The 26,800-nt window shown below is 45.0% G+C and overlaps 1 protein-coding gene across 1 annotated transcript in view; it reads right to left on the bottom strand.

Annotated features, from left to right (window-relative positions):
* The window catches only part of LOC130293478 (tubby protein homolog), a 66,780-nt gene that overhangs the window by 22,317 nt on the left and 17,663 nt on the right, over positions 1–26,800 (bottom strand). Inside the window, exons 3-7 of the mRNA XM_056542204.1 lie at positions 9,046–9,081; positions 6,837–6,885; positions 4,923–5,076; positions 2,277–2,396; positions 1,892–2,002 (exon numbers count right to left, since the gene is read on the bottom strand). Coding sequence (XP_056398179.1) covers positions 1,892–2,002; positions 2,277–2,396; positions 4,923–5,076; positions 6,837–6,885; positions 9,046–9,081 — 470 coding nt within the window. The remainder of the gene's footprint in view (positions 1–1,891; positions 2,003–2,276; positions 2,397–4,922; positions 5,077–6,836; positions 6,886–9,045; positions 9,082–26,800) is intronic.

Here is a 26,800-nt window from a genome sequence, read left to right as displayed (position 1 = left end):
CACTCCAGCAACGCCTGGGCATGCTCCAGATGAGGTGGCGGATGGTCTCCTGAGGGAAATCCTACCAGACCTGGACTAAAGCATCCGCCAACTCCTGGACAGTCTGTGGTGCAACTTGGCGTTGGTGGATGGAGCGAGACAGGATGTCCCAGATGTGCTCAATTGGATTCAGGTCTGGGGAACGGGCCGGCCAGTCCATAGCATCAATGCCTTCCTCTTGCAGGAACTGCTGACACACTCCAGCCACATGAGGGCTAGCATTGTCTTGCATTAGGAGGAACCCAGGGCCAACCGCTCACAAGGGGTCTGAGGATGGTCTCACAAGGGGTCTGAGGATCTCATCTCGGTACCTAATGGAAGTCAGGCTACCTCTGGCAAGCACATGGAGGGCTGTGCGGCCCCCCCCAAAGAAATGCCTCCCCAGACCATTACTGACCCACCGCCAAACCGGTCATGCTGGAGAATATTGCTGGCAGCAGAATGTTCTCCACGGCATCTCCAGACTCTGTCACGCCTGTCACATGTGCTCAGTGTGAACCTGCTTTCATCTGTGAAGAGCACAGGGCGCCAGTGGCGAATTTGCCAATCTTGGTGTTCTCTGGTAAATACCAAACGTCCTGCACGGTGTTGAGCTGTAAGCCCTCATACCACCCTCATGGAGTCTGTTTCTGACCATTTGAGTAGACACATGCACATTTGTGGCCTGCTGGAGGTCATTATGCAGGGTTCTGGCAGTGCTCCTCCTGCTTCTCCTTGCACAAAGGCGGAGGTAGCGGTCCTGCTGCTGGGTTGTTGCCCTCCTACAGCCTCTTCCACGTCTCCTGATGTACTGGTCTGTCTCCTGCCTGTACGCTGACAGACACAGCAAACCTTTTTGCCACAGCTCGCATTGATGTGCCATCCTGGATGAGATGCCTTATCTGAGTCACTTGTGTCCGTTGTAGACTCATGCTACCACTAGAGTGAAAGCACCGCCAGCATTCAAAAGTGACCAAAACATCAGCCAGGAAGCATAGGAACTGAGAAGTGGTCTGTGGTCACCACCTGCAGAACCACTCTTTTATTGGGGGTGTCTTGCTAATTGCTTATAATTTATATGTGTTGTCTGTTCCATTTGCACAACAGCATGTGAAATTGATTGTCAATCAGTGTTCTTCCTGAGTGGACAGTGTGATTTCACACAAGTGTGATTGACTTTGAGTTACATTGTGTTGTTTAAAGGAGTTCTCTAAGCTAAAACTTTTAACCCCCGCTGTGCCCAGGCTGTAAAACTATACATAATAAACTTTCACTTACCTGCCTACGATCCCCCGTTGTTCCGATATCGCCGTCCCGTTCTCCGGTCCCGGTCTCTTCCACTTCCTGCGGGTCGGTGACTTCACTCTGCGCTCAGCCTATCAGCGGCCGCAGCAATGTCCCGTCGCGGACGCTGATAGGCTGAGCGCATAGTGAAGTCACCGACCCGCAGGAAGAGGAAGCTGACAGGGACCGGAGCACGGGCGGCGATATCGGAACAACGGGGGATCGTAGGCAGGTAAGTGAAAGTTTATTATGTATAGTTTTACAGCCCGGGCACAGCGGGGGATAAAAGATTTCAGTTGGAGAACTCCTTTAAGTGTTCCCTTTATTTTTTTTTGAGCAGTGTATAATAGGAACTGGCATGGAGAGAAGTCTCAAACACCAACCTGTAAACTAAAGCCATTAATAATTTACCTCTATTGTTAATAAAACCATATGAGGATAAAATAAGAGCTGAGAGCAACAAAACTGGAAACTAATCTTGTGCTATTAGTTGTATAGCAGCCAAATGACAAATACATAACTTCTTTAATAACATCCGCATCAGATTACCATTTATGAGGGTTATGAAGTTACTAGTTGTTATACATACCTGCTTTGGTTTTGTTCTTCTGCTTTGGTTTGGCTTGAACTTGTTCTTTCTTACTAGTTAGGGGTTTGGTGTCTTCAAGTATTGTCTCCTCCAAATCTTCATCAGAAATATCTTTTGGGGAAAAAACGATACTAAAATAATTGGAATAAAAGTATGGTATTGAAAGAGCTCTGTTCATCATTCAGTCATCATTGCAGGTAAATAACAATCACACAAAGCATGACAGTACAATATACAGCACAGGTTCCCTAAGCTATACACTATACCACATGCTAAACTAACACTCCGCTCCATCACTGGATATCGAAGAAACAAGGACGAAAAACAGCCACACATTAAAAGTAAGATTGATCAAAACCAGAGTAATGTTGGTTGGATAGTATACCATGATTCGCCACCTCCTTCTTCCCAGTCTTGGAATAAGCCTTTATATTCCTTGAGGAGACCATCGGACTGTGGCATGGACTTGCAAGCATATCTGCTGACATTGTGGGATTGGTTATTCCTGAAAATTTTTATGTTACAATTAGAAAAAAAATAGGCAGCTTTCTATGAAATAAAAAAGTAATCTGGGAGTACTCCGCTGCTCAGCATTTGGAACAAACTGTTCCAAATGCTGGAGATGGGAGCTCGTGATGTAATAGCCCCACCCCCTCATTACATCACTCCCCGCCCCCTCAATGCAAGTCTATTGGAAGGGGTGTGACAGCTACCACGCCCCCTCCAATAGACTTGCATTGAGGGGCGGGATGTGATGTCATGAGGGGGCGGGGCTATGACATCACAAGCTCCCAGCTCCAGCGTTCGGAACAGTTTGTTCCAAGCGCTGAACAGTGGAGTACCCCTTTAAGACATGTAGACACCATTTGTCCTCTATTTTGGATTCTGTTCCTTTGGTATCCATTGGAGAAGGCCATAGGTTGTAAAAACTTTATATTATCCATCAAGTTTCCAAAATGCTGGTGCTACTTTATTGTATAGGGTTTAGAACAGATTGTAAAAGCCTGAGCTATGCCCAGAGTGTCACTAGCATGATACATATGCTGTGCACTTGAGCGTCATTAACCCTTTACTTGACTTCAGTTCTAGTCACAATGTCAAGAGCTTTCTCAGTACAGCTACTCAGGGGCCCAAACTCTGTATGCTTGGTTCAGTAGAGGACCTATAGTTGCACGAGTGGTTGCTTTTTAATTAAAACAAGCTACTTCTCCCATAAATAGGGAATTTATTGCCAGGGTCAATGTAAAATTCAGGTGGAAACATTGGGGGAAATTTATCAAAACTTGTCCAGATGAGAAGTTGCTGAGTTGCACATGGCAACCAATCAGATCGCTTCTTTCATTTGGCAGAGGTCTTGTTAAAAATGAAAAAGAAGCAATCTGATTGGTTGCTACAGGCAACTCAGCAACTTTTCCTCTGGACAGGTTTTGATAAATATCCCCCATGCTGTGTACCAAAAAAGAAAGGCTCCAATCCAATTTGAAAAGTTGTTGACTCTCATGGACTTTTTTTGGGGGGGACTCCTGTATGTATTTGTTCTATGTTTGTTACTGGTGGGAGGTTTGGGTTTTTTTTCTTAGAAAACTGTAAAAAAATCCAATTTTAAGATATAAGTATAGAAAAGGGTATAAAATGTCTTGTAAGGGATCATAATGGTGGTGTTACCTCTGATTGATTTTGTACTCCTTATGGGACTGGCTATGGCATCATTTCTGTTTTTACTTAGTGTGTCCATGAGGGACCAGAACATTATGCTTATTGTGTTCTTCCACCTAATTCTGTTTTTATTTTTAGCCTTGCACATTGGCCCTCATTTACTATTCTAAACCCGACTTGTTTTGTCGTGTTTTTTTTTCCGCATCTTTGTCTGCGACATGTCGCAGACATCGTGCGCCAGTCTGCGATACAATGCAACATTTTTTCCCGACGGACCCGATGTGGATTCTCCCAAACCCGAAAAAGGGGCGTAACCCGACATTTCTGAGCTTTCCCACGTATTTATAAAGGTTTCCAACCCGAATTTGTTGAATTGTTGTGGATTTTTTCCCGACAACTCAGAGGAGTTGGAAACCAAAACCAACAAAACCCACGTGCGACAAACAGGATGCGACATAATAATAAATACCAGGGGAAAAAAGCAGTCGGGTAAGAAAGCAAGATAGACTTACAGATTTTCTAAGTAAATGAGGGCCATTGTGTTATTTTGTATACCTAAAAGACCCTTTTATTAGCTGAGACCAGAAGCATAAGAGTCAAGTCTAGAATAAAAAACTCCATAAATGACCCAGAGGGACTCGAGAGGCCAATACACTATATATCACCAAACCCCAGGGCCGTAGCCCGGGGTGCAAAACACCTCTGTTTATTCCCCCCCAAAAATATAAAAAATATAACTTTTATTGTGTATCTTAAAATAATAAACCCAGTATGTGATATTAAAATTGTAGTGCCAAGTGGGATGGTATGAGTATGTTCTGAGCAGTTTGCTCTTAGTATCTAGGGTTCTGCAGAAACCCAATATCCCTTACGAGGCACTATATAAAAACACTAATTTGCCGCCTCTACATGTTTCGCCGTCTCCACGGCGTTTTCAAGAGGTTGCCACACTTTGCCTCTTGAAAACGCCGTGGAGACGGCGAAACATGTAGAGGCGGCAAATTAATGTTTTTATATAGTGCCTCGTAAGGGATATTGGGTTTCTGCAGAACCCTAGATACTAAGAGCAAACTGCTCAGAACATACTCATACCATCCCACTTGGCACTACAATTTTAATATCACATACTGGGTTTATTATTTTAAGATACACAATAAAAGTTATGTTTTATATATTTTTTGGGGGGAATAAACAGAGGTGTTTTGCACCCCGGGCTACGGCCCTGGGGTTTGTTGATATAAAGTCTAGAATAAAGCTCCGATATGGAGGACCACTAACTTTAACCTAAATTAATGTGCACACATGTTCACCCGGTGCCAAGTAATGCTATATTTTTTCAGAAATGTGAGGCTAAATTATATTTTACTTTCCATACCTGAATATATGCTGGACACAGTGCATGACTCCACCAGTAGCACTTGTTCGTCAGGCTTTGGAGACCTCCTTGGCTTTACCTTTATATCTGGATTGGCTTGAAGCATTAGAGGATCCAGGCGCTTTCTCCTCTGTTTCTTCTCATGAATATTTCGCTTGTGAAAAACGTAATGTCAACTTTCTTGTTATAATTCTTTTTGTAATTAAAAAAATCTAAGTTCTAATGAAGAAAATGTCTAAGAAAAGTTTCATGGCTTGGCGAAGGAAAGCTAATTTATATATGGTGTTTTACCTATTTGCTTTATGCCTTGTAAAATCTCCTGGTGCATACAGGAAACGTACCCATAGACCCTAACCACTTGATGAAGGCCAAAAAAGTGTAATTCTGTTCTCCATTCTAGTGGTTTCCGTTGGGATTTTTATTTTTCTGCTGGATGGTATAGCGCTGAAATACCGTATTTTTCGTCCTATAGGACGCACCGGCGTATAAGACGCACCCAATTTATAGGTGCAAAATCTAAAAAAATAAAGATTTTGAACCCAATTGTGGTCTTCAACTTGCGGACCTCCAGATGTTGCAAAACTACAACTCCCAGCATGCTCAGACAGCCGTTGGCTGTCCGGGCATGCTGGGAGTTGTAGTTTTGCAACATCTGGAGGTCCGCAGATTGAAGACCACTGCATAGGAGGTAATACTCACGTGTCCCCGCCGCTCCGGACCCGTCACCGCTGCCCTGGATGTCGCTCCTTCGCTGTCGCCGTGTCCCCGTCGCTCCGGAACGTCTCTGCTGCCGGCCGGGTATCCTTGCTCTCCGTCGCCGCCATCACGTCGTTACACACGGCTACGCACGTACGCGACGACGTGATGACGAGGAAGGAGAGCGCCGGCCATACAGGGGATCCCTGAACGGAGAAGACACCGAGGAGGCAGGTAAGGTCCCTCCCGGTGTCCTGTAAGCACTAACCCGGCTATGCAGTCGGGCTGTTCGGGACCGCCGCGGTGAAATCGCAGCCGGGTTAGTGTCACTTTCCCTTCAGACGCGGCGGTCAGCTTTGATCACCGCGTCTGAAGGGTTAATACAGGGCATCACCACGATCGGTGATGTCCTGTATTAGCCGCGGGTCCCGGCCGTTGATGGCCGCAGGGACCGCCGTGATTCCCCATTTTTGGGAAGAAAAAGTGCGTCTTAAACGGCGAAAAATACGGTAGCTATTCTGTGGGTGTACTCAGTGGGTGACTCCCCATCAAAAATGTGGTTGGCGCCTAATATGAATGCAAATCTGTTAGATTGGTGCACTATAAGATGTGTCAGTATCAAATGGGCAGGGCCACATGGACAATCACTAGACCATTCATGTAGCCCTTTCTTACGCCATTTATCACCCACACATATGCCCTATTAGACCTGGCAAACAACAATGTTTAACCTTTAATGTCAAAACTCCAAATGATCATTTGTTTATCGATCAGCTGATCTCTGGACCTATTACTATGTTATTACACAGGGCAATTATTGGCCTGTCCAACTGATAATTGCCCTGTGTTATAGGGTCATACAGTCTTGAAAGTATATGTGATGTGTATCCCTTTCATTTATAGCAATATATATAACACCTGTTAATTTCCTTCAACATTTATACCAAAAATTACCCTAGCCATGGTTGAACTGGTCCATCAGAGAACCGGAGTAGATTTTGTGTTGCTCAGATTTTGTATAGTATAATGGCCCATTAGGTCTATCCAAGGAGAACATCAAATGAAGATCAGAAGAGCAGATCACTTTTTACAATATGTGTAAAACATACACAGTGCTAGTTGTGTATTGCTAGAGGACGGGACCATTTCATCCGAAGGTGCAACAAAAACTCAATCCTGCTCTGGTCAAAACATACATATGGGACTTTCATATTTTACCTGCATGTCCAATTTCTGTTGACGTATGTCAAGTCCATTGTCTTGTAATCTATTAAATAAGAAAAAAAAATCCTGTTAATAATAAAAATGACTTGGCCCGCCCTCTCCAAAATTAGAAGAGATGTTTAACACAGAAAAGCTGGTTGCTTGCGTCATCACAAATCAAACAGTAAGTATCAGGGTATGTTCACACTGTGGAATCTTCACTCAGAATTCTGTTCAGGAATTCCGCTCGGAGATCCCGTCTGGCGGCCTCTGCCAAAATCCTTTGGTGGTCGGACCACGTGGACCTGTGCCGTCACCATTACATGCAGTGCGTATGTAATTCCGCCAAAGAACAATGTTGCATACAACACAGGTCTGAAATTCACCCATTGTGGAAAATGTATGAAAACCTATGTAGAATGAGAATGGTACTGTTGCCTATAACAGCGAATCAGATCCTTTTTTCAAAAATGAAAGAAACAATCTGGTTGCTATGGGCAACTGCACCCCTATTCCTCTACATAGGTTTTTATAAATCTCCCCTATTGTGCATAAGACCTACCGTAAGCTGCACTTACCTACCACGGCCACTACAATCCATCTTATTTTTTGTAAGGGTGCGCTCCCACTTGGCGTATACGCAGCGTATTTCACGCTGCGCAAAATTTACGGCAACAGCGGGAAATACGCTGCGTATACCTTGCTCACTATACACACAGGGCCTTCCGGCGGCAGCCCTATGTGTGCAGTGAGTTTTGGAGGCGGAGCAGTGCGTCACAGTCACTCCAGCACACGGCCCCGCCTCTAATACTCACTACACACATAGGGCTGCGTATACGCCATGTGGGAATGCACCCTCAAGCAACTTTTAGTTTTATGCTAATTTTAGCATATACTGTAATGCAAAACAAAAAATATATAAATATTTGTGGAGTGAATTTAGGAACATAATGCAGAATTGTACAGTTTTATAAGGTGTTTCTTCTTTGTGAGTTTACTGTGGTGTACAAATTATGTTAACTTTTTTCTGTATGCCAGTACGATTACAATGCCACCAAACCTATAGAGGGAGATTTATCAAAACCCGTCTAGAGGAAAAGTTGACCTGTTGCCCATAGCAACCAATCAGATCGCTTCTTTCCTTTTTGAAAAGGCTTCTGAAAAATGAAAGAAGTGATCTGGTTGCTATGGGATAAATCTCCCCCATAGTGCTTCTCATTTGTTAATACTGTCTAAAAGACAAACTGGCTGTTGCCCATAGCAACTAATCAGAGCTCAGTTTTCATTTTCCAACTCCTCTGGTAAACCGAAAGCTGTCCTTTGATTGTCTCTCTCAGCTACAGAAGTGTCCCTATAGAAAAGCTGTAAAAAGCTGTAAAGTAAATGTGTGGTGGCCCAGTACAGGAATTGCACCCCTGTATCATTGCTGCCCTGTCTGGCAGACTCCATACAGTGCCCCCCCGCACTTGTGTTCTACCTACTCCCGTAAAAATGCCTATGTTTTACCATATAATGTATATAAAATGTGTTATAGCTTTAAGACCTGTTGTCATGTGATTGTGACCCAGTGAGGGATCAGTGACCATGTGACCTAAGGGTGACCTATGGGACCCCTCCTAGTCTCCCCCATATAAGCCCTGGGTGGGGCTAGCTGACTCTCTTAGCTCTTATGCGCTTAGTCTTTGCTGAGCTACAGTAAGGTCAAGTCCTTGGTGTGTGTCTGGAGTCCAGAGAAGGCCTAAAGTTTACCACGCAGCCACGGATCCACAAGTCCACTACCCTCCAGGTCCGAGACAAAACCTGGTAAGCTGCAAACGGGGTATAGTCAGTCTCAGTCAAGTCAGTCCAACTCAAGTCTGTCTCAAGTCAGCGTGGCCCTGCATCAAATTGTCCAAGTCCACTATAAGTCCCAGAAAGCCCTGTGAAGTTACTGGTCACCACCTTGGGCCTAGCCAAGCTGTATAGACTGTTGCACCTTTCTGACTCAGTAAAGCTGCCGTTGTTCCATAACTTGGCGTCGGAGTCATTATTTATACCCATGCCTAGCCCAGGATCCAGCGGTATACCTTCAGGTGGTGTAGAAGATAAACCATGCCCTGGCATCACGAACACAAGGGGCTAATGCCATCTTCCCCTAAGCTAATTCCATCTGCCCTCATCACACCCTCACCACAAATGTACAGATAGGAAGAATTACATGGGGAATAAGTCACACATGTATTACCTTCTTGGTGGGTCGACATCTGAACTATTTTCGGGCCTATATAAAAAAGAACATATTTGTTATATGAATAGGGATAACTAAAGATTTTTATACACTGCCCAAAAAAAATAAAGGGTAAGGGTAAGATAACACATCCTAAATCTGAATGAATGAACTAATCGTTAGAAATACTTTAGTCTTTACATAATTGAATGTGTTGACAACAAAATCACACAAAAATTATCAATGGAAATCAAATTTATCAACCCATGAAGGTCTGGATATGGAGTCACACTCAAAATCAAAGTGGAAAACCACACTACAGGCTGATCCAACTTTATGTAATGTCCTTAAAACAAGTCAAAATGAGGCTCAGTAGTGTGTGTGGCCTCCACGTGCCCACATGACCTCCCTACAATGCCTGGGCATGCTCCTGATGAGGTGGAGGATGGTCTCCTGAGGGATGTCCTCCCTGACCTGGACTAAAGCATCTGCCAACTCCTGGACAATCTGTGATGCAACTTGTGGATGGAGCGAGACATGATGTTCCAGATGTTCTCAATCGGATTCAGGTCTGGGGAACGGGCGGCCAGTCCATAGCATCAATGCCTTTCTCTTGCAGGAACTGCTTACACAATCCAGCCACATGAGGTCTAGCATTGTCTTACATTAGGAGGAACCCAGGGCCAACCGCACCAGCATATGGTCTCACAAGAGGTCTGAGGATCTCATCCCGGTACCTAATGGCAGTCAGGCTACCTCTGGCAAGCACATTTTTACACAAAAATAACAAGTTGCACTTCATCCCATAAAAATATACTTTATTGAAACATATTAAAAACAATACATTCACTTTTGAGAGATGATAAACGGGTATATCAGACATAAATCAGTGTGTTGACTCAAAGAATCCCACAAAGTAATGGGTAAACATGGGGATTAGTACATAACAAAAAATGCCATGTTTCCAAAGTGGATATAGTGTATATGACTCCCTATCAGAGTGCTCCAAAAAAGGAGCTGACTATATCCTAACAATGTGAAATAATAACCTAATTTTGTCACTTACCCATATTAACTTTGCAGCAACACACCGGACCCAGAGCGCGCTTTCGCTCCTTCCTCAGGGGGCAGGCATATGAAGGGCTTGAGGATGTTGCAGGCTGCAGAATGTTCTCCACGGCATCTCCAGACTCTGTCATGTCTGTCACATGTGCTCAGTGTGAACCTGCTTTCATCTGTGAAGAGCACAGGGTGCCAGTGGCCAAATTGCCAATGCGAAATGTCCTGCCCGGTGTTGGGCTGTAAGCACAATCCCCACATGTGAACATCGGGCCCTCATACCACCTCATGAAGTCTGTTTCTGACCGTTTGAGTGGACCCATGCACATTTGTGGCCTGCTGGAAGTCATTTTGCAGGGCTCTGGCAGTGCTCCTCTTTGCACAAAGGCGGAGGCAGGGGTCCTTCTTCTGGGTTGTTGCCCTCCTACAGCCTGCTCCACGTCTCCTGATGTACTGGTCTGTCTCCTAGTAGCGCCTCCATGCTCTGGACACTACGCTGATTTCTCCTTTATATTTAATTTTTTCACCACTTGATTGATGATTTAGACAGGAACTGAACTACAGGCTAAGGAATTTGTTGATTATTTGAATTCCAACATATGGGGTCTTCAATTCACATTACTTTTTTCTACAACAAATATACAATTTTTAGATCTGGAAATTTTGAATACGGCAGGTTCCATTATTACCAAAACTCACTTTAACCCCTTAAGGACCAAGGACGTACTGGTACATCCTGAGTCCGCTCCCGTTCTATAACGTGGGGCCACGGCATGACCCGTGTCATAGCGGGTCGGGCCTGGCACCTAGCAATGGCCGGGACCCGTGGCTAATTACGCGTGGCTATGATCGCAGTGCCCCGCGCTATTAACCCTTTAGATAATTAACTTCAATGTTGATCACCGTGTCTAAAGTGAAACTAAACTACCCCCGGCTAGCTCAGCGGGCTGTTCGGAATTGCCGCTGTGAAATCGTGGCATCCCGAACAGCTGTAGGACAGCAGGAGGGTCCCTTACCTTGCCTCCTGTTGTCCGAATGACTGCTCAGTGCTTGAGATCCAGGCATGAGCAGTCAAGTGGCACAATCATTGATCAATGGTTTCCTATAAGAAACCATTGATCAAAATAAAAGATCAGTGTGTGCAGTGTTATAGCCCCCTATGGGAGCTATAACATTGCAAAAAAAGTGGAATAAAGATCATTTAACCCCTTCCCTAATGAAAGTTTTAATCACCCCCCTTTTTCCCATAAAAAAAAAAAAACCGTGTAAATAAAAATAAACATATGTGGTATCGCCGCCTGCAGAAATGTCCGAATTATAAAAATATATCGTTAATTAAACAAAGTCCAAAATAGTGTATTTTTGGTCACTTTTTATATCATGAAAAAATTTATAAAAAGCGATCAAAAAATCGGATCAATACATGGTACCGCTAAAAATGTCAGATCACAGCACAAAAAATGAGCCCTCATACCACCACATATGTGGGAAAATAAAAAAGTTATAGGGGTCAGAAGATGACAATTTTAAACGTATAAATTTTCCTGCATGCAATTATGATTTTTTTCCAGAAGTACGACAAAATCAAACCTATATAAGTAGGGTATCATTTTAATCGTATGGACCTACAGAATAAAGAGAAGGTGTCATTTTTATCGCGTAGAAACGGAAGCCCCCAAAAGTTACAAAATTGTGTTTTTTCTTCAATTTTATCACACAATGATTTTTTCATTTCATCGGAGACTTTTGGGTAAAATGGCTGATGTCATTACAAAGCAGAATTGGTGGCGCAAAAAATAAGCCATCATATGGATTTTTAGGTGCAAAATTGAAAGAGTTATGATTTTTTAAAGGTAAGGAAAAAATGAAAGTGAAAAAACGGAAAAAAAAACTGGTCCTTAAGGGGTTAAATCTGTGGCCATCAATAGTTTCTTGGACATCAATAGTGCCCATTACTCCAACTGGCTCAGGGGCGTCCCATATGGGCAATACCTTAGAATACGTAAAAATTGCACTATAGACTTCGATTTTTCCACCCAAGCAGCCCTTTTGAAAGAACAGTTCTCGGCCAAGGGATACCCAGCAGGACTTTTAAATAAAGCTTATCAAAAGGTAAAAGATAGGAAACAGGAGAATTTAGTTAATCCAGAAAAAAATGAAGAAATGAATAAAGAATGAAAAGATAATGGAAATAAGAATAAAAATATAAATAAAAATAAGACCGATGAAAACAGGTACAAATATAATTTTATTACGAATGATAACTGTGGGGCAAAAGAAATAAAAATTATTTTAAAACGCAATTTGGCACATTATTCGCAGTGATCCAATATTAAAAGATATATGGGGAGATTTATCATTGCATTTAGAGAATTTTTTTTGTCTACGTGTCTTTTGATATAGACAGTTTCACTCTTTTTGCCTACCTGTAGAACTTTTTCTTTTTGACCATGCAGTGCTAACGTATTTATCATTTGCGACTTTTGTCAAAAGTCGCTATTTTGTGCACAAAGGTAATTTCTTAGGTGCAAAGTTACAATACCTACCAGTAGGCGTGAGAATCACTTCTACCTTCCACAATTCAACCTTTAACCTCTTGTGGACGACAGCGTCCCACTCCCCTTCTATGAGACGTGCTCAGGAGCTGAGTGCAGGTCATAGCTGGGTGGTCCTGGAAGATATCTGCTACCAGGACCCATCTCAAATGCCAGACATCACCAATCACGGTGATGCCCGGCTTTAACCCCTTAGACACCGCAATCAAATTTGATTGCAGCATCTAAAATGAAAGTAAAAATGTCCAGGCAGCTGCGTGAAAGTAAAAACACCTAACCTACCAAATTCAGGATCCGGGAAAGTGTCTACTTCCCTCCCTCACAAGAGTCTAGAAAAAGTGTATGTGGTAGAGTTTTTCCCACCACAGCAGAGCTGCGCAAAATTTATCATCCTGCTGCACCTTCTTGATAAATATGATGCACGCTAGTCAAACCAACCACCCAAATAAACGTGGGAAAGCATTGTCCCCATGGGTGCCGCAGGGTCTGAATGAGACCATAGAAAACATTCGCTGAGGTCCGAAACATTGGATGCGATAATTGACTCTTGGTCCATTTGCTATATGCCTACATATATTTATATATACATATATATATATATATATATATATATATATATATATATATATAATTATTTTCCTCCTTTTATACAGTATATGCTCTTTATACATTTTTTTATTTTTATTCTTTTTATTATTCGTTCCCTCCACTGCGACAGCTAATTGTTTCTCTTATAAGCACCTTACCTGTCTGTCATGCCTGATGAAGCTGCGTGATTGCAGTGAAACGTGTTGCATCTTGCATCAGTCAGTGGTGACTTCAGATGCCAGTCTATTTAAGGAGGATATGCACGCCCGCTGGCCATTAGCCACCAGTCCTTTCTGATGAAGCTGGGGCTCCAGCGAAACATCAAAGGAACTGGCTAACTGGAAGTTTTAATCAGCAGTCTACCAGTCATACCCTACACAGCTACAAACTGTGCTGATCCACAGAGGCCTTACCATATAAGTGCACCTTCTTCATAAGCAAAATGGGAATTATACAGCAAATATAAGAGACAGACTGGAACTGTGGTTTTAAATTATAGTGTGGTCCTGACATCTAGTGGACAATCTATTTACTACTAAGTGTTTATATAAGCATCTACACACATTTTAACTTTGCACTAAATAAAAGTTATATTTTATAGGGAGGATCCTAGTTTAGGATACCCCTTTGGGGGTTCCCCTAAAGTTGTTGTTAAATTGTTGTTACCTGGTACCTCCAACAGACATATGGGAAAAACCAGCAAAATATACTAAGCTAAAACATTAATATGGGTGATCTGGAAAACTAGGCAAACTTAGGCTACATTCACATCACAAGTTTGCAATACGGTTTTGTATCAGTCTTTTTTCCCAAAAACGGGAAACAAAAAAACTGGCAAAACCGTATGCAAAATTGTGTATTATATAAAAGCCATTCCGCAGCCGTCGCAGACTACCGCAGCCAGGGGTACTACTGCTCCCATGATGGAACAGATTCTGTGCCATGATGGGAATAGTAGTTCAATTTTCCCCAGCTGCAGGAGTCTGCGGGCTGCTGTAATGACTCAGTAGTGCTTGTACTACTACTCTCATCATGGAACAGCGTTTGTAGTAAAGGGACTGAAGGACAGATCACACTGGGTCTGACTCCTGAGATCCGCTGTGATCCTAATTTATAAAGCAGGGAAGCAGGCGAAATGGGACAGCTCCTGCCAGGGAAGCAGGCAGCCTTTTGCGCTGTTACCCAGTCGCCTGGCTACCAGTAAAGTGAATACACATCACTGTAATTTCAAATTCCCTGCAGAGAGCTGTGATTGGCCAGACGGTGCCAGCCTATCAGGGCAGTCAGGGAATATAAAGTTACAGCTCAAAGTCGTTCTATTCTTAACATCATCGGCCAGCTGGGGAGCGGTTCATGCCGCCCACTTCCCTGCTTTATAAATTAGGATCACATTGGGTCTCACAAATGAGATTGAATGCGTTCTGTTCCTCAGCCCCATGTACTACTACCCCCAACATGGTACAGACTCTGTTCCATGATGGGATTAGTAGTACGAGCGCTACTGCAGAGTCACTACAGCCTCCCGCAGCCAGGGGATGTGCAGAAGCCGTCCCTCAGCGCTACTACAGAGTCTGTTTCATGATGGGAGTAGAAGTATTACCGCAGCGCTGCAGTAGTCCCGGGTGACTGAGGAGTAAAGTTTAAAAAACACTACAGAATTTTTCACAAAAAACGCAGCTGTACAAAAACTTACACAACCAGATACATCTAGTTATGTACGGTTTTGAATGGGTGGTCAATGAATACGGTTTTCTATACGATTGCATAAGTTTTTCAAATAGCAAACATATATGGCAACCGAATAGAAAAACGTGATGTGAATGCACCCATAGTAAATCTGGGCTCATGTGCCCTTCTAATAATATATAACAATAAGTTATGTAACAACATACAGTGGGGCAAAAAAGTATTTAGTCAGCCACCAATTGTGCAAGTTCTCCCACTTAAAAAGATGAGAGAGGCCTGTAATGTTAATCATAGGTATACCTCAACCATGAGAGACATTATGAGAAAAAAAATCCATAAAATCACATTGTCTAGCTTTTAAAGAATTTATTAGCAAATTATGGTGAAAAATGCAGTAAGTATTTGGTCACCTACAAACAAGCAAGATTTCTGGCTCTCATAGACCTGTAACTTCTTCTTTAAAGGGGTACTATGTGCTGACAACTTATCCCCTATCTAAAGGATAGGGGATAAGTTGCCTGATCGCGTGGGGTCCCGCCGCTGGGGACCCCTGCGATCTCGCACGCAGCACCCCGCTCTCAACAGGCCCCTGAGCAAACATCGCTCCGGGTCTGATGACTGCCGATCACGGGGCCGAAGTATCGTCACGGCTCCGCCCCCATGTGACGTCAGTCTCCGCCCCTCAATGTAAGTCTATGGCAGGGGGCGAGACAGCTGTCTCGCCCCCTGCCATAGACTTGCATTGAGGGGCGGAGCGTGACGTCACACAGGGCAGAGCTGTGACATCACGATCACCGGCCCCGTCATCAGACCCAAAGTGGATGTTCGCTCCGGGGCCTGATGAGAGCGGGGTGCTGCGTGCGAGATCTCCTCTATCCTCCACTCTACAGTCTCCTCTGTCCTCCACTCGTTACCTGTATTAATGGCACCTGCTTGAACTTGTTATCAGTATAAAAGACACCTGCCCACAACCTCAAACAGTCACAATCCAAACTCCACTATGGCCAAGACCAAAGAGCTGTCAAAGGACACTAGAAACAAAATTGAAGCCCTGCACCAGGCTGGAAAGACTGAATCTGCAGTAGGCAAGCAGCTTGGTGTGAAAAAATCAACTGTGGGAGCAATTATTAAAAAAATGGAAGACATACAAGACCACTGATTACCTCCCTCGATCTGGGGCTCCACGCAAGATCGCACCCCGTGGTGTAAAAATGATCACATGAACAGTGAGCTAAAATTCAAGAATCACATGGGGGGACCTAGTGAATGATCTGCAGAGAGCTGGGACCAAAGTAAAAAAGGCTTCCATCAGTAACACACTACGCCAACATGGACTCAAATCATGCAGTGCCAGACGGGTCCCCTCTGCTTAAGCCAGTACATGTCTGGGCCCTTCTGAAGTTTGCTAGAGAACATTTGGATGATCCAGAAGAGTATTTGGAGAATGTCATATGGTCAGATGAAACCAAAGTAGAACTTTTTGGTAAAAACTCAGCTTGTTGTGTTTGGAGGAGAAAGAATGCTGAGTTGCATCCAAAGAACACCATACCTACTGTGAAGCATGGGGGTGGAAACATCATGCTTTGGGGCTGTTTTTCTGCAAAGGGACCAGGACGAATGATCCGTGTAAAGGAAAGAATGAATAGGGCCATGTATCGTGAGATTTTGAGTGAAAACCTCTTTCCATCAGCAAGGGCATTGAAGACGTGGCTGGGTCTTTCAGCATGACAATGATCCCAAACACACTGCCCCGGAAACAAAGGTCCTGGAGTGGCCTAGCCAGTCTCCAGATCTTAACCTTATAGAAAACCTTTGGAGGGAGTTGAAAGTCTGTGTTGCCCAGTGACAGCTCTAAAACATCACTGCTCTAGAGGAGATCTGCATGGAGGAATGGGCCAAAATATCAAAAACACTGTGTGAAAATGTTTGACCTCTGTCATTGCCAACAAAAGGTATATAACCTTTTGTTGGCAATAGAAGTATTGAGATGAACTTTTGTTATTGACTAAATACTTATTTTCCACCATAATTTGCAAATAAATTCTTTAAAAATAAGATTTTATGGATTTTTTTTCTCCTTATGTCCCTCATAGTTGAGGTATACCTATGATGAAAATTACAGTCCTCTTTCATCTTTTTAAGTGGGAGAACTTTCACAATTGGTGGCTGACTAAATACTTTTTTGCCCCACTGTATCTTAAATGAAAACATATGGAAAAAACAGCTGTACTCAAGTCACATGTAAATAAAGTATGTTATATGACACATGTCATTCATCTGCTGTGCAGTAAATGCTTGTTTGCAGTCTCTGTGTTAACTTTCCTGTATATGTACAAATCCATAAAAACCGTGATGTATCTCTGTACAAAATCTTTAGGCACATGGAGGTACAGTATGCGTCCATAGCAGACTAGGGGTGCTGCAATACGGATGCATGAAACACAGATCCGAAACACAATCATAAGTGTGAGGCATTAAAGGAGTAGTCCAGTGGTGAACCCAGTGGTGAACAACTTATCCCCTATCCTAAGGATAGGGGATAAGTTGCAGATCGCGGGGGGTCCGACCGCTGGGGCCCCCTGCGATCTCCTGTACGGAGCCCCGACAGCCCGCGGGAAGGGGGCGTGTCAACCTCCGCACGAAGCAGCGGCCGACACGCCCCCTCAACACAACTCTATGGCAGAGCCGAAGCGCTGCCTTCGGCAATCTCCGGCTCTACCATAGAGATGTATTGAGGGGGCGTGTCGGCCGCCGCTTCGTGCGGAGGTCGACACCCGCTATCTGGCCAGAGAGCCTGGCCCCCGTACAGAGAGATCGCAGGGGGCCCCAGCGGTCGGGCCCCCCGCGACCTCAAACTTAACCCCTATCCTTAGGATAGGGGATACGTTTTTCACCACTGGACTACCCCTTTAAATAGGTTTTCAAGGATTTTACATTAAACATTTGTAATCTACTCCCGTTGCTATCTTCCGTCACAAAATAACGACCGTTATCAATAATGGGCTAAAACGGGTTAAAACGGATATTAGAAAAATCCCATAGACTAGAATGGGATTTTCTACAGCCGTATAGGATTTTGTAACTGCCGTTTTACAGCTGATTTTCGGACGGAACTTCGTACGGATCTTTAAAACTGAGTAATTTTGTAGTGTGAAAGGCGCCTTAGTGTTAGCAGAGAAGAGGCCTTGACATTACAATGAACGCTTCTGTCCCTCAAATAGAGGTTCATCTCATGAACCACTGATCACTTGTTCATCTATATATATAAAACTCAATGGGGACATGTATCAAAGATTTTACCTCTGTTTTGTGTTTAAATTTTTGCGCCAAATTTTGCGCAAGCTGTTTTTTTGTGTGTCTTTTTTGGCATACATTCTGGTGGAGCATTTCCTCCAGATGTGTGGGTTTCGGTGTACCTTGAAGTGACATATTTAGTAGGCATGAATTTATTAACTGCATACATTTCATTTACCCGCAGAAATCTTGTGCAATGACCATATTTTTTACACAAATATAAGCCATCTTAGACTGCACGTAGCAAGATGCTCTAAATCATCGATTTCATTTTTCAAAGAGTGGAGGTATGGGGAGATTACTATATTTACCCACAATTTATAAAACTCATTGCGCTTGATTGATAAATTTTGCACTTCTGCGCATAATTTAGAATTCGGCAAAAGGGGTAAACTGCTTCTACCATACACAAATAATGATACATGTCCCCCAATGTGTGTGAGTATCTATGTGTGTATGTTCCAGCATCACTTCCAAACGGCTGAAGGTATTTTGATGAAAACTTTGTAAACATGTTACTTAAATGTCAACTGCAAACACAGGATAGATAAATTAATCCTGACCCACCCCCATTTGCTAAGGCCGGGGTTTTTGGTTAACTCCTTAAGGACTGAGGGCGTACCTGTACGCCCTGAGTCCACTCCCATCCTATAACGTGGGGCCACAGCAATGGCTGGGACCCGTAGCTAATAGCGCCTGGCACCCACACTTGCTAAGGTCAGGGTTTTTATTTAACTCCTTACGGACTGAGGGCATACCTGTACGCCCTGAGTCCACTCCCATTCTATAACGTGGGGCCACAGCAACGACTGGGACACGTGGCTGATAGCACGCGGCACTGATCGCGGTGCCGCACGCTATTAAACCTTTAGAAGCGGCTTTCAAAGTTGAACGCTGTGTCTATAGTGAAAGTAAAATGTTACCGGTTAGCTCAGGGGGCTGTTCATGATCGTCGCGGCAAAATCACGGCACCCCGAACAGCTATAGGACAGCAGGAGGGTCCCCTTACCTGCCTCCTGGTGTCCGATCGCCGAATGACTGCTCAGTGCCTGAGATCCAAACATGAGCAGTCAAGCGGCAGAATCATTGATCAATGGTTTCCTATGAGAAACCATGGATCAATGTAAAAGATCACTATTTGCAGTGTTATAGGTCCCTATGGGAGCTATAACACTGCAAAAAAAAAAAGTGAATAAAGATCATTTAACCCCTTCCCTGATAAAAGTTTGAACCACCCCCCTTTTCCCATTTAAAAACCAAAACAGTGTAAATAAAAATAAGTGGTATCGCCGTGTGTGGAAATGTCCGAATTATTTAAATATATCGTTAATTAAACCGCACGGTCAATGGCGTACGCGCAAAAAAATTCCAAAGTCCAAAAAAGCGTATTTTTGGTCACTTTTTATATCATGAAAAAATGAATAAATAGCAAATTAAAAAATCTGATCAATACAAAAATGATACCACTAAAAACTTCAGATCACAGCGCAAAAAATTAGCCCTCATACCGCCCCGTACACGGAAAAATTAAAAAGTCATAGGGGCCAGAAGATGACAATTTTAAACGTATACATTTTCCTGCATGTAGTTCTGATTTATTACAGAAGTCTGACAAAATCAAACCTATATAAGTAGGGGATCATTTTAATTGTATGGACCTACAGAATAATGAGAAGGTGTCATTTTTACTGAAAAATGTACTGTGTAGAAACGGAAGCCCCCAAAAGTTAAAAAAAATTGCGTTGTTTTCTTCAATTTTATCGCACGATTTTTTTCCCGTTTTGCCATAGATTTTTGGGTAAAATGACTGATGTCTGTTACGCCTAGCGCTCCGGGTCCCCGCTCCTCCCCGGAGCGCTCACGGCGTCTTTCTCCCTGCAGCTCCCCGGTCAGTCCCGCTGACCGGGAGCGCTGCTCTGTCATGGCCGTTGGGGATGCGATTCGCACAGCGGGACGCGCCCGCTCGCGAATCGCATCCCAGGTCACTTACCCGTTCCCGTCCCCTGCTGTCATGTGCTGGCGCGCGCGGCTCCGCTCTCTAGGGCGCGCGCGCGCCAGCTCCCTGAGACTTAAAGGGCCAGTGCACCAATGATTGGTGCCTGGCCCAATTAGCTTAATTGGCTCCCACCTGGTCCCTGACTATATCTAACCTCCTCCTATGCACTTCCTGGCCGGATCTTGTTGCCCTTGTGCCTAGTGAAAGCGTTTTGTGTGTTTATACCCTGTGTACCAGAACTACTGCTATCTCCCCTGACTACGAACCTTGCCGCCTGCCCCCGACCTTCTGCTACGTCCGACCTTGCTTCTGCCTACCCCCTTGTACCGCGCCTATCTTCAGCAGCCAGAGAGGTGAGCCGTTGCTAGTGGATACGACCTGGTCACTACCGCCGCAGCAAGACCATCCCGCTTTGCGGCGGGCTCTGGTGAAAACCAGTAGTGGCTTAGAACCGGTCCACTAGCACGGTCCACGCCAATCCCTCTCTGGCACAGAGGATCCACTACCTGCCAGCCGGCATCATGACAGTAGATCCGGCCATGGATCCCGCTGAGGTTCCCCAGCATTCCATCTCTGATCTCACCACGGTGGTCGCCCAGCAATCCCGACAGATCGCCCATCTATCCCACCGGCTGTCGGAAATGTCCACCATTGTGCACCAACTTCAGTCGCAACTGCAGCAGCAATCATCTCCTCCGCCACCTAGTGCACCCCTTCCGCAGCGAGTGGCCACTCCTAGCCTCCGCCTGTCCTTGCCGGACAAATTTAATGGGGACTCTAAGTTTTGCCGTGGCTTTCTTTCGCAATGTTCCTTGCACTTGGAGATGATGTCGGATCAGTTTCCTACTGAAAGGTCTAAGGTGGCTTTCGTAGTCAGCCTTCTGTCTGGAAAAGCCCTGTCATGGGCCACACCGCTCTGGGACCGCGATGACCCCGTCACTGCCTCTGTACACTCCTTCTTCTCGGAAATTCGAAGCGTCTTTGAGGAACCTGCCCGAGCCTCTTCTGCTGAGACTGCCCTGCTGAACCTGGTCCAGGGTAATTCCTCCGTTGGCGAGTACGCCATACAATTCCGTACTCTTGCTTCTGAACTATCCTGGAATAATGAGGCTCTCTGCGCGACCTTTAAAAAAGGCCTATCCAGCAACATTAAAGATGTTCTGGCCGCACGAGAGACTCCTGCTAACCTGCATGAACTCATTCATCTAGCCACTCGCATTGACATGCGTTTTTCTGAGAGGCATCAAGAGCTCCGCCAGGAAAAAGACTTAGATCTCTGGACACCTCTCCCACAGTCTCCACTGCAATCTGCGCCTAGGCCTCCCGCCGAGGAGGCCATGCAAGTGGATCGGTCTCGCCTGACCCTGGAAGAGAGGAATCGCCGTAAGGAAGAGAATCTTTGTCTATACTGTGCCAGTACTGAACATTTTTTGGTGGATTGCCCAATCCGTCCTCCACGTCTGGGAAACGCACGCTCGCACCCAGCTCTCGTGGGTGTGGCGTCTCTTGATGCCAAGTCGGCTTCTCCACGTCTCACGGTACCTGTTCGGATTTCCACTTCAGCCAGCTCTCCCCTCTCAGCCGTGGCCTGCCTGGACTCTGGAGCTTCTGGGAATTTTATTCGGGAATCCTTAGTGAATAAATTCCGCATTCCGGTGACCCGTCTTGTCAAGCCACTCCACGTTTCCGCGGTCAACGGAGCCAGGTTGGATTGTACCATACGCTTCCGCACGGAGCCCCTTCTAATGAGCATCGGATCTCATCACGAGAGGATTGAACTTTTGGTCCTCCCCAATTGCACCTCGGAAATTCTCCTTGGACTTCCCTGGCTTCAACTTCATTCCCCAACCCTGGATTGGTCCACTGGGGAGATCAAGAGTTGGGGGCCCTCTTGTTCCAAGGACTGTCTAAGACCGGTTCCCAGTAACCCTTGCCGTGACTCTGTGGTTCCCTCAGTATCCGGTCCCCCTAAGGTCATTAAGGACTCTGCCTGCCACAGGAAATGCCCCTCCCCCCCTCCCAGTTCCATCAGGCAAGCTTCTGTGTCCCCTCATGGCCCTCGTCCTGGTGTCACACTGCCCCGTGCCAGGTCTCGCCCTCTGCCCTCTCTCCCCATTCCCACTCCTGCGGTTCTGCCTGCCGTTGAGGAATCCCTCCATCCTTTCCCGGTGTCCTCATCCCAGGGGAGGCAGTTACCCGATAAAGAGAAGGGGAGACCTAAGGGGGGGGGTACTGTTACGCCTAGCGCTCCGGGTCCCCGCTCCTCCCCGGAGCGCTCACGGCGTCTTTCTCCCTGCAGCTCCCCGGTCAGTCCCGCTGACCGGGAGCGCTGCTCTGTCATGGCCGTTGGGGATGCGATTCGCACAGCGGGACGCGCCCGCTCGCGAATCGCATCCCAGGTCACTTACCCGTTCCCGTCCCCTGCTGTCATGTGCTGGCGCGCGCGGCTCCGCTCTCTAGGGCGCGCGCGCGCCAGCTCCCTGAGACTTAAAGGGCCAGTGCACCAATGATTGGTGCCTGGCCCAATTAGCTTAATTGGCTCCCACCTGGTCCCTGACTATATCTAACCTCCTCCTATGCACTTCCTGGCCGGATCTTGTTGCCCTTGTGCCTAGTGAAAGCGTTTTGTGTGTTTATACCCTGTGTACCAGAACTACTGCTATCTCCCCTGACTACGAACCTTGCCGCCTGCCCCCGACCTTCTGCTACGTCCGACCTTGCTTCTGCCTACCCCCTTGTACCGCGCCTATCTTCAGCAGCCAGAGAGGTGAGCCGTTGCTAGTGGATACGACCTGGTCACTACCGCCGCAGCAAGACCATCCCGCTTTGCGGCGGGCTCTGGTGAAAACCAGTAGTGGCTTAGAACCGGTCCACTAGCACGGTCCACGCCAATCCCTCTCTGGCACAGAGGATCCACTACCTGCCAGCCGGCATCGTGACAATGTCATTACAAATGAGAATTAGTGGCACAAAAAATAAGCCATCATATAGATTTTTAGGTGCAAAATTGAAAGGGTTATGATTTTTAATCATAGGTAAGGAAGAAAAAACGAAAGTGCAAAAATGGAAAAACGCTCAGTCCTTAAGGGGTTAAAGTCCCATACAAGTTTATGAGAAATGTATGTTCCAGCATAATTTCCAAATGGCTGGAGATATTTTGATGAAACTTAGTTCACGTTATTTTTATGTCAAATAAAAATATACGATAGTTAAATTAACCCTAACCTTCCCCCTTACGTGAAAGATGAGGTTTTTTACTTAAGTCCCATGCAAGTATATAGGACTTCCAGTGTCTTACTCCAAGTTCTGCTCTGCATCTCCTGGTGAGTGAATCAGTCCGGCCACACCCCTCCCGCATACCACACCCCATCTAACAAAGCCACACCCACCATTTAAGCCACACCCTTTTATCTTGTACGCTTTTTGTGCATTGTTCCTGCTTGCAAGTCATGCCCACTTCCACAAAACCATGTCCCCTTCTATTTTCTGAAAATAAAAGTAAGAGCGCTCCATGGTATATTAAAAGATAAAACACAATATAGCAGGAAGGCATAAAGCCGCTCACCCCAATGAGTTGTGTAACAACATACACAACAATGAGAAATGCATAAGAGAAATCGAAATATCCGCTGCCCTCCGGCTATGGTAACAACGAGGATCGGTATGGCTTCAAACAGGACGCCGGCTCCCCAAGGAGCAAGATAAACTTAAGGAAAGACCAAGTAAAATCCAATAGGTAGTTTATTCCCAGAATGCAACACGTTTCACTGCAATTCCGCAGCTTCATCAGTCATCTTGCCTGTTGCAGCTGCGGAATTGCAGTGAAACGCGTTGCTTTCTGGGAATAAACTAATGATAGGAGTTTACTTGGTCTTTCCTTCAGTTTATCATGCCCCTCGTGGAGCCGGCATCCTGTTGGCAGCCATATCCTTCTATTTTCGGTCTACAATCTATTCATCACAACTCAGCCCCACCTGAGGACAGGAAATGGGGATAAAATATGAGGATATGAGGACAGGATATGAGGTTGGGATATGAGGGTGAGATGTGAGGTCGGGATATGAGGACGGGATAACAGAACGGGATATGAGGACGGGATATGAGGTCGGGATATAAGGAAGGGATATGATGAGGTGGGATATGAGGTCGGGATATGAGGACGGGATATGAGGTCGGGATATAAGGAAGGAATATGATGAGGTGGGATATGAGGACGGGATATGAGGACGGGATATGAGGATGGGATATGAGGTCGGTATATGAGGTCGGGATATGAGGATGGGATATGAGGATGGGATATGAGGTCGGGATATAAGGAAGGGATATGATGAGGTGGGATATGAGGATGGGATATGAGGTTGGGATATGAGGTCGGGATATGAGGATGGGATATGAGGTCGGGATATAAGGAAGGGATATGATGAGGTGGGATATGAGGACGGGATATGAGGATGGGATATGAGGTCGGGATATGAGGTCGGGATATGAGGATAGGATATGAGGATGGGATATGAGGTCGGGATATGTTGACAAGTACTTTCTCCGGTGTTGCTCTTCCTCCCCCACAAGGATTAGGTAGGAAAAAACAGGCAACACCAGGTACTCAGCTAGTTATCTATATATATAAAACTTATATATAAAACTCAATGTGTGTGTGTTTATGTGTGTGTGTGTGTTTATGTGTGTGTGTGTGTGTGTGTGTATGTGTGTTTATGTGTGTGTGTTCCAGCATCACGTCCAAACGGCTGAAGATATTAACATGAAACTTGGCACACATGTTGATGATTTAACCCTTACCCACCCCTATTTGCCAGGGTCGGAGTTTTTATTTAAGGTCCTATACAAATCTATGGGAAATATATGTTCCAGCATAACTTCAAAACGGCTGGAGATATTTCGATAATACTTGGTCACATGTTACTTATATGTCCACTTAAAATATAGGATAGTTAATTTAACCCTTAACTACCCCATTTGTGAGGGTCGGGATTTTTGTTTAAAGTCCCATGCAAATAAATGGGAAATGTATGTTCCCACATAACTTCCATACGGTTGGAGATATTTCAATATTACCTGGTACACATATTACTTATATGTCAAATAAAAATATATCATAGTTAAATTAACTCTTATCTAAACCCTTATATAAAAGATGGGTTTTTGTTTCAAGTCCCATGCAAGTATATGGGACTTCCAGTACCTTACTCCACAAGCTCTGCTCTGCATCTCCTGGTGAATGTGTCACACCCCATCTCACAAAGATATGCCCACATTTTAAGCCCCACCCCTTTTTGTGCATCCGTTCGGCTTGCAAATCACGCCCAGTCCCACAAAGCCAGGCCCCCTTCTATTTCAAGCTTACAGTATCTTCATCATAAATCAGTCCCACTTGAGGACAGGATATGAGGATGGGACAGACATAAGGACAGGATATTTGGTCGGGATATGAGGATGGGATATGAGGATGGGATATTAGGACGGGATGAGGTCGGGATATGAGGTCTGGATATGAGGACGGGTTAGGAGGTCAAGATAGGAGGACGGGAATTGAGGTCACGATAGGAGGTTGGGATATGAGGACAGGATATGAGGTTGAGATATGAGGATGGAATATGAGGACGGGATAGGAGGTCGGGATAGGAGGTCGAGATATGAGGATGGGATATGAGGTCGGGATATGAGGTCGGGATAGGAGCTCGGGATATGAGGACGGCATAGGAGGTCGTGAAAGGAGGTCGGGATAGGAGGACAGAATATGAGGTTGAGATAGGAGGACGGGATATGAGGTCGAGATATGATGACAGAATATGAGGACGGGATATGAAGACGGAATATGAAGTTGAGAAATTAGGACGGTATATGGGGATGGGATATGGGGTTGAGATATGACAACAATATATGAGGACGGGATATGAAGTCAAAAGCTTCCTCCTTTGTTGATTTTCCTCCCCAACAAAGATCAGGAAGGAAAAACCGGGCAACGCCGGGTACTCAGCTAGTATATAAATAAAACTCAATTGTGTATATGTTTATAGGTGTATGTATGTTCCAGCATCAATTCCAAATAACTGGAGATATTTTGATAAAACTTGGTACACATATAACTTATATGTCAACTAAAAATATAGGATAGCTAAATTATCCCTTACCCACCCCCATTTGCAAGGGTCATTTTTTTTCTTAAGTCCTGAGTAAGTTTATGGGACTTCCAGTAACTTACTCCACAAGCTCCGTTCTGTATCTTTTGGTAAATGTGTAGGACAAACCTGCAAGCCACATCCCTCCCACTAGCCACGACCTTCTATTTTCGGCCCTTTTTTTTTCCCCTCAAAACTGATAACACCATTTTCACCCGAAACATCCACATCAAACGTCTTTCTACCACAATCTCTTCATCACAGCTCAGCCCCACATTATTCCACAAGGCCCGCATCTCCGGGATAATTGCAAGCCATGCCCTTCACACAAAACATGCGGGATATGCAGTCGGAATATGAGGACAGAAATGGGATATGAGGACGGAATAGAAGGACAAGAGCGTCGTTGTTCCTTTTCCCTCCCACAATGATCTTTGTCAAACAAAGAGATCTATAAA

This window comes from Hyla sarda, chromosome 10, assembly GCF_029499605.1.
Source record: "Hyla sarda isolate aHylSar1 chromosome 10, aHylSar1.hap1, whole genome shotgun sequence".
In the NCBI taxonomy this organism is placed as follows: Eukaryota; Metazoa; Chordata; class Amphibia; order Anura; family Hylidae; genus Hyla; species Hyla sarda.
Note: the sequence above shows the minus strand (reverse complement) of the source record. Positions and strands in the feature narration are given on the sequence as shown.